This window comes from Ipomoea triloba, chromosome 10 (genome assembly GCF_003576645.1).
Source record: "Ipomoea triloba cultivar NCNSP0323 chromosome 10, ASM357664v1".
NCBI classification, from domain to species: Eukaryota; Viridiplantae; Streptophyta; class Magnoliopsida; order Solanales; family Convolvulaceae; genus Ipomoea; species Ipomoea triloba.
In genome coordinates, this window is record NC_044925.1 from 26,636,299 (window position 1) to 26,645,819 (window position 9,521).

Here is a 9,521-nt window from a genome sequence, read left to right on the forward strand (position 1 = left end):
TAGTATTCAATGTTTGCGGTTAGTTTTTCTTTTATCTTCTTATGAAATTAATATTCCAAACACTTCATTTTCGGTGTCGGCAAAGCCACGTGGACTTAGATTTGGTTTAACGGCTACTTTTCTCACCCCAACCCCATTGAATACGTTTGGGTTTGGTTGTTCCTCGTGGAAACACCTCAGACCGTCGGATGAGATTTGGAACTGTTAACGGGGTTAATAAGAGTATACATGCTCTATTTAGAGTATATAATTTTAATAGGGATGAATATCATAATTCAAACTGAATCAGACATTGTAGCAATTATATTAAAAGAAGAACCGTTAATTTCAATTATCATTCATAAGTATAACCTAAAAGTTTATCGTTTATAATAGGGAAAATGGCACTTTTTCCCCTTATGTTATGTGCATATAGCACTTTTTCCCCTTTGTGTTATTAAAGTGGCAGTTTTCCTCCCTCAGTTATTTTAAAAGTGATAGCTTTTCCCCTGTAATGTTAAATTGACATTTTTACCCTTAAAATCATTATTTCATTTATTTTTATTCTCCAACCAAGTATTACTAATATGTATGGAAGATCATGGTTCGATATGAACCTAATCAAACACTGTAGCAATTGAACTTAAATAGTATGGACGGTTACGGTTACGATTCAGAACCGAAAAAATAAAATAAAATTTGTTGAATTTAGACTATTTTTAAATAATAAATAAAATTAAAAATAAATAAATAAATAAATAAGTTTTGATTGGCGGTTCAAAATCGAAATTGGAATTGAACCGTACCGATTTATCAAAATAAGTGTTTGATCATTTTCACTATATATGACTGTGGTTCAGTTCTAGTTCACGGTTCAACAATTATTTAATTTTATTTTTTTCGGTTCTGAATCGTAACCAGAACCGTCCATACTATTTCAGTATGATTGCTACAGTGTTTGGTTAGATTCGAACCGAATCGTGATCATCCATACATATAAGTAATAATTTGTTGGAGAAGAAAAATAAATGAAATAATTATTTTTAAGGGTAAAAATGTCAATTAAATAAATGAAATAATTATTTTTAAGGGTAAAAATGTCAATTTAACAAATGAAATAATTATTTTTAAGGGTAAAAATGTCAATTTAACATTTCAAATAATTATTTTTAAGGGTAAAAATGTCAATTTAACATTTCAGGGAATTATTTTTAAGGGTAAAAATGTCAATTTAACATTTCAGGGAGAAAAATAGCCACTTTAATAACACAGGGGAAAAAAGTGCTATATGCACATAACATAGGGGAAAAATGTGTCATTTTCCCTTTATAATCAAAACTGACAAGTTTATAATTCAGGACTGAAATCTAAAAGGTTCCATTTTTTAACCGGAAAAAATATATTAAAAAAATTAATTGATTAATTTTGAGTATCTTTAAAATATATAATACGGAGTAGAATTTATCACCATTAAAAAAATAGAATTGTCGATTCTGATTTATTATTATTTAGAATTGTACATTAAAACTGAATCGTGGTCATATCTAATTTTTAAAAAACATAATAAAGTGACGAACTATCTGACAAATACCTATTGGGTCATGATTAAATTTTGAGACCTTAAGATACCTTTTCATTTTTTCTCTTGTGATTTTTGGCCGAGGACAAAAACAAGTTGAGTGTTTCTTGACGGGGATGTATTTTGAGTGCTGATAATTAGCTTGAGTCTTTAAAACAGTTTAATATCTAGTTAAAATGTTCTAATGTCGAAATTATGTTTATTTCGTGGTTTAAATTGTTAATATTAGTTTTACTAATTAAATTTAAAATAAAATAAAAAAAAGTAAAATAAGACTAATTGCAGCAAGGCTGTAGTTGTTGCGATTGTGTGGATACAGTTGATCTGTTTTGACAATGTTGTCAGACGCCATGGCCAGCCGGCAAATGAACAGCTTGAAGTTTGACTATTGTTAACGTGATGTTGTTAGGTCATTAATTTAATTTTTATATATAATTAAATTAGCATTGCCAAGGACCTTGTGGTCTAGTGGCATCAAACCCTTCCCTTTATACGGAAGGTGGTGGGTTCAAGCCTCAGTGGAGGTAATATTGACACTTGTGCTTCAATAGATTGAGAAAGTAGTTATGAACAGATAAATGGGTTGTCACTTGATTAAACTCTAAAATTGAAGTCATTAATTAACACATGACATCCTAGCTATAGCTATATTTAATGTGGATTTTAAGTATGTTGAATATGTAATAATATGATCTAATTGTATTATTTTGACAAAGTTTATGTGGATGCATTGAAGCTACAATTATACTTTCTTGAATCTCACTTATTCCCATAATGCAAGCTGCCTTTGGTCAGAAGTTTGAAACAATCAAATAATTATTCCTTATGCTCATTAAATTCTCCTCATTTTTAAGCATGCCAATAACACATGCGTAAATATAACATTTTTTTTTAAAATTATTGTTTTGATTGAATTAATTAAATTAATTTGGAAAACGCTTAAGATATTGTGTTTAACGTTGCATAGTTTAATTGAGTATTGATAGACTAATAAATTAAAACATGCTATGCCGTGTAAGATTATTTATGATCAGAAAAATTGTAATATAATTCTTCAAATTCATCCCTCAAGTCAAGATGTAAACTATTAGACACATGTTTCTTTTTAGTCTAATAAACATTTATTTTTAGTGCACTGCCAACAAATACTAAAAATGACACTTCAATTTAATAAAAATGAACATTTACCTGTAGTCTACCTTACAATATAAGTCACGGTCCACGATATGTCGAAACGCATGCATGTATTGACTAAAATATAATAAATGTAGTGTTTATAAATATATGAAAAAATACGGGTGCAGCCCATACATGTTACATTATTTAACTTAATCCATGTGGGACATGAATATCCATGGTGATGGTGAAATGAAAATGCAAAATGACAAAAACAAGAAAAAAAATAATGTCCCCATTGTCCAAAGGAAGAAATGGAGACTCACAATGCAATCATCATTCATGCATGCCTTCAGCCTAATCATACTGCAAAAGGAACTTAATTGGAGCCATGGTGGGAATGGAAAAGGCACCCAGGCCCCATTAGGGGCAACGTAAGTAGCCATTGTTTTATTGTAAACAATTGATGAATCTAATTAATTATTTATTTGATCATGACATGATTAGCATATGTTGTCCCAAAGTTATTTTATATTCATCAAGTTTATTTTGTACCATAAATTACATCATATACTTATTTTTTTATATATAGATTTTTTGAGTCTAGACATATTACTAGACCACAACATCCTTTGCAAATAAAATCTATTGTGTTCGGGCTTGGAATTATTGCAACCACTTTATTGGATGAAGTTTGAGATATTTGTTAGGAGCTAATGCTATAGGGCAAATTATTGCATGGACCATGGTCCACACAGCTGTGTGGACCAAAAATAAAAAGTACATTATTTTTGTACTGAAAATACATTATTTTTGTACTGTAGGTACATTATTTGATAGTACTATCAAATAATGTACTTACAGTACAAAAATAATGTACCCTAAAATAATGTACCTTCAGTACAAAAATAATGTACTTTTTATTTTTGGTTATTTTTGGTCCACACAGTTGTGTGGACCATGGTTCATGCAATAATGATTGATGCTATAGCGATTAGATTACCCATACTCTATCGAAGGCATACACGAAAAAGCTAGTTTTTGTGCAAATTAGTCGGTAATATATCATAATTATATATTTTGATCTAGGTTTACAAACCTCTAAGAATTGAAACCTCTAAAGGGCTTAGACTTTTTCTTCTTCTTTTTTTTTTTGCTGATATTGTGCAAGACTATATCTAAAATTTGGTTGTCTTCCTCTCTTTATCCTTCCCATATTTTTGAAAAAAAATTATAACCTAATTATACTCCACTACAGAGGTAGACAATTATTATTATTTTTCTATTAATACCATGAAAGGGAAAAGAAAAACAACACTACATCAATCTAGCACGTATAACACCAATTACGTCGGCAAACAAAAAAAGTAGACAACTTTTAAATATTTCATAATTTACTTATTAAATTGTTTGTACATTAGTATTCATAAATGGGAAGGTAAAACATTTACAAAAACAGTCAAATCAAATAATACTACTATTGATGACCAGTATTGGTGACAAATCACCCAACCACCATAAATCCTTATTGGAGTTCTTGATTTTATTTTCAACTAGTATTTATTAACATTTTAAAGTTCCATCAATCAAGATGCAGTGTGATATAGGATATTTCACTAGTTTGGATTTAGTTTAGACCTATTTCATAAATGCCAAGGTAAGCTTTCAATTCTCTCTATTACCTAACCCCCCCACCCATCCAAACAAACAAAAAACTCCAAAAGAGGTGATTGAATAAATGAAACATGATTATTGTATCAGAAAATTACAAGTTCAATTATTGTTTAACACCCTCTTAATCGAGCCTTATGCATAGGGACTTCTTAGTTTGATTTACCTCCTTATCGAGTCCGACACGTATACATAATCTTTCTAGTGCAGTTTACCTTTTCTGTATAGTTTGTAAACTATTACAGTATTACACGTACACAAAATTTATCCAATACACAATTTTAAATAGCGACTGTGGGTTTTCCTCGTTATTATAAAAAAAAAATCACTTGTGTAATGGCAACATATGGGGGCATGTGGCATAGTCTGTATGAATGTATTCCAATCCTCTATTATCTTCTCATTGAAAATATACAAATAATAATAATAAGTGGAGAAACACATAGACTGGTCCCCCCTAAGCAAGTTGGTAGCTTTTGCTCAAATTCCTTTCACCACACTGTTTGTTGTGAGGGAAACAAATAAACCAGTAGGGTCACTTGAGAAAGCAAGATGATAAGGTTGAAAAATTCTCAAACACAAAACAACAGATTCTAGGGAAAAGATGGATTTAAGGTTTTGAGATATTTTGGGAGTAAAAATCAAGGTTTTTAACAGGTTTGACATCAAATACTTCTGCACAGAGGAAGGTCAGTGATTTAGAGATCATCATAGAAGATAGAGCTGCAAATTTCTTAGCCAAGCATAACTATACAATCTAAAAACCAGAGTAAATAAAAACCGAAAATTGCACTTCTAGTCCATAAGTTATAGTGTCAGTAGAAATCTGACCCTTAATTAGCAACAAAAGCGGCCGTTTTAGTCAGTCAGACGACCAAAATAGCCACCTGTAAAAGTTACAATTTTGGTCCCTAATAAATCTCCGAAGGACAAAAGTAGTCACTTTTATGACTAATTAAGGATCAAATTTACCTACTAAACTTACACTTGCCCTGTAATTTAGGACCAGAAGTACAATTTTCTCAATAAATTAACGATTTGACAAGTAAAGATGCCAAAAAAGGAAAAGAAATATCCTTTAGACCTAGCAGAGGACTAGAGGTAGATGTATATACAAGTGGAAATGGCATATGTGACCTGGTGAAAGGCTTTGTGAATTAGCTTGCTTCAAAGCCCTCTCTGATCTCTTTGGAGGCCTTGATTTGGTAGCTACCTTCCTGACAACAGATGTACTAAACCTTGGTTTTCGTAAAACGAGCCGATGTCCCAATCCTCAGAGGAGGATGACAGTGTCATAAGAGCAACAACAATTGACCTCATACTAGGCCTGAGCTGAGGATTCTCATGTGTGCAGGCCTTAGCAAGATGAGCCATCTGCAAACAAAGACAGCCAAAATGAACCTAATCTTGCCATATTGATCCACTGACATCTATGTTTTGTTTTACCTTACAGACCGAATCGAGGGGGCAGTCGTCGCCCAGCCTGGGATCGACTAGTTTTCGTATCCCTTCTGCAGGGTCTGTGCGATCAAGAACATCCTCAAACTGCACATGATTGATAACATGTTGGAATTGTCAATTTGTCATTAACTTTTAATGTTTCACAAGTTTAGGATTAAAAATGGCGGGCTAAGAAGGGGGTGCGAGGGATCTACCAAGGCGACTAGCCCCCTCGCTTCAGAAACCACTTCGTTCGTTTTGACGATGGCTTCTTTAGCCGATATTAGCTCATACAGCACAACTCCAAAAGCATACACATCAATCTTAGGCGAAACATCGCCATACTGTGCATATCTGCAGATAAAACATTATGGAAAACCTCAGTGATTTCAAAAGCTTTCTTTGCCGGTTTTTGTGTGTTCTAGGCAATGCTTACTCGGGAGACATGTAACCAAAAGTACCCACGAGGCGAGTGTGCAGAGAAGTGCTTCCAACTTCAGTTAACTTCGTTAGCCCAAAATCTGCAACCTGCGAAGTTGAACACTTACTTAAAAACGCGTTAATGTTGTCATCAATTAATCCAACATCACAAATTTTTGACAACCTTAGCTCGGAAATTCTTGTCTATCAAGATATTTGCTGACTTTATATCGCGATGGATGTAAACAGGAACTGTATGCTCGTGGATGTACTCCAGCCCTCTAGCTGCATCGAGAGCGATCTGCACCCTGGTAGGCCATGCCAATGGATCTCTACCTGGAAAAACAGACCATAGAACCAACCATTCATGAAAAAAAAAATTGATGAAATATGATACTTTGACTAGGACAGGAACTCAGGAAAGTATATATATATATATATATATAATGTTATGAATGCTGCAGAGAGATGGATCTCACCTAAACCGCGAAGATGCTGACTTAGGTTGCCATTTTCAATGTATTCATAAACTAAAAACAACGATCCCTCGACACAATACCCTATTAAGCGTACCTGCAACGATACAATCATGCCAAACATTACAAACTCATAGTGGTTTCAAACGGGGCGTTTTAAGGTTCAGATCACCTGATTGGTTCTCGAAAATTTACATTCATAAAAGAAACTACAAGTTCAAGTAGCAGGAAGCATGAATTACCAAGTTCAAGTGATGAACGTGCGTTAAGACCTTCAACTCGGCCAGGAATTCTTTCGATGCTTGCATATCCATCTTCTTAATCGCAGCGTTCTGCATTTCGTGGAGAAATATAATGTCAAAACGAGCGAGCAAAAGCTGAAAATGCATACTGGTAATCTGTCTGCGTTTTGCCTTTATACCTCGCCTCTTAGCTCCCCATAGAAAACACATCCAAAACCGCCTTGGCCAATCTTAGTGGCCATGCTGAAATTATCTGTAGCCTTGGCAAGCTCTTCATACGAGAATTCCACCGATTTGTCCACAGTGATCCCCGTCGGCCTTGGTGAAGTGGCATCAATACGACCAGAAACCGCAGTGTTTCTAATCAAATTTGCGGGATCTGAGCCACAGGATAGATAGCAGAACATCATAGTCGTTACCAGAACAAAAGTGCATAAGGATAATAACATTAAGGCTGACAAATTTTCAAGATCAATCCACAAAACCTGAGAGTAAAATGTGGCTAATGCTTATGAGAAAATGAGAACACCCACAATCTAAGATGTGACATTTACCTTGAACATGTTCATTAGTGTTATGCTCGTCTGATGTTGTTTGGAGAAATGATTCTTCCTCGATTTTCTTGGTTCGGTAGAGTATGAAATACGAGCAAGCTGCAAGGGCAACGACCCCAAAAACCGACCCAATTGTTATCCCAGCAATGGCTCCAGCCGATATCCCTCCTGTTCAAGATTTCACCACATTCTAAGATTATGGTAACAGCAGAAACCACTCAGAATGAGTATTATCAGGGCAAAGTAGAGCTAACCACTTGAGCTGCAAAAGAAACAATGTGAAAGCAACATATCAGAACATTAACTATAGGCTGGATAAACTGAAACCAAATCTATTGCTTGTCATTATATAGAGTATCTCACCTTCTCCTTAAAGGTGGATAAGTTCCATTCTGATCTGCATAGACAGTTCCCAAAAAACACTTGTCAAACATTGATCATATCAGTCCATACATCAAATTTCTTGTTTCCTAATCCTGATCATAGTTTGCCCACAAAGGCGGATAAATCACAGTGGTTCAGTCATGTGCTTAGGTCCACAAGAGCGAAGTTGTTATTTTACTAATTATGATTATGATAGGTTACAAGTCTTTTATTAATTACGATAGGTTACAAGCATCATATTTATATGCAACCCTAAACAAAGTACATGTGCTAAATTACCCATATACCATACTACGGCCTCGCACACCCGACCCACTCCGTGTTCATCAACAAAAGAGGAAAAGCCTAACCCAGATAGACGATAGATGATAGATGTTAGATGAAATAACGCTCTTCAGTTTTTCAAAAAAAAAATAATAATAATAACACTCTTCAGTACATATGAGACATAACGCAACAGTAACCAAACAAAAAAATGGACTATGCCATCTATATTTTGGATAACACTTGTGTGAGGCCGTTCACGGGTCTCAATCCGTGTGGCTGGTCGGATCTTTGACATTATTAATCAAAGATCCAACCTGTCTCACGGATTGAAATCCGTAAGACTGTCTCACACAAATTTTTGCCTTATAATTTATATATTATATGCTCAAAAGGTAAACTAGTTATCAAAACAATTACCTTTCCCAGGAATAAAAACCAGACCACTTCCCTGGCTAAAGTTCACACCAGGGTTATAATCCTGCAACAACTTTGCAGGCAGGCCAAACTCATATGCTATTCTGGGCAGACTCTGACCAGGGCGAAGAGGATAAGTTATGAACAACCCATAATCCTCAGACACACGACCATCCCCACACGAACAATTCACAGTCACATTTACTACACTCCCAACAGAGATATTCCCGGGACTGTATCTATTAACCCTCGCCAACATATCAGCCGAAGTGAGATTCGAGTAAATAAGCTTAGCGATTCTATTGTAAGTGTTGCCGGGCCTGACCCGGTAATCGAACCGGTGGCCCATGAATCCCCCATTGACGCAGCCGCAGGAGAAGGGGACATTGATTCTGCTGCGGAACTGTATGGAATTTGGGTCGGTTATCTGAGGATTGTAGGTCTGGATGTTTTTTATGGTGGTCAAGAAAACTTTCGACATGAATGTTAGATTTGCTCCGTTCCAAACGTAGTACGAAGCTAATGCGTCACACCCGGGGATACACTGGGATTCAACGCCTACCCAAGAAACGATCAGCCCAGAAACGCACAGCATAAGCCCCAACATTCTATGTTCTTCAACACCCATACGAGGAAACCAAACCAATCCCAGGAATCTTGGTCGTACAACTAACAATACCCACTAATCTGTGAAAAGCAGAGAGCTTTGAAAAGAGTGTGAAGTCGCCATTATATTACAGCACGTCAATTACGAGTAAATGGGCTAATAATAGTTACGAGTCAACTAACAATGCTGTTTTAGTGTTGTTTCTGCCATTATTCAACGTGGCGTGAATCAAAAAGTTGGTTTGTGAAGTTTTGGGTTGACTAGGTCGGAAATGATGGAGAAATTTCCCGGCAAAAATTAAACTATAAAAGACCGTTGAAATTTTCTTCTAGTGCGTACATGGCCGTTTACCATTGCGGTAGACCACAATGA

At 35.0% G+C, this 9,521-nt stretch overlaps 1 protein-coding gene across 1 annotated transcript; it reads right to left on the reverse strand.

The window, feature by feature from the left end:
- Nucleotides 1-5,042: 5,042 nt before the first annotated feature.
- Nucleotides 5,043-9,170, reverse strand: LOC116033617 (lysM domain receptor-like kinase 3). The gene is made up of 12 exons (XM_031276374.1): nucleotides 8,546-9,170; nucleotides 7,841-7,874; nucleotides 7,732-7,739; nucleotides 7,478-7,645; nucleotides 7,103-7,302; nucleotides 6,924-7,013; nucleotides 6,685-6,778; nucleotides 6,390-6,541; nucleotides 6,222-6,313; nucleotides 6,001-6,139; nucleotides 5,792-5,890; nucleotides 5,043-5,719 (listed from the first exon to the last, which is right to left on the reverse strand). Exons 1-12 carry the CDS (start codon nucleotides 9,168-9,170, stop codon nucleotides 5,555-5,557), a joined length of 1,866 nt encoding a protein of 621 aa, XP_031132234.1. The 3' UTR covers nucleotides 5,043-5,554.
- Nucleotides 9,171-9,521: the final 351 nt, after the last annotated feature.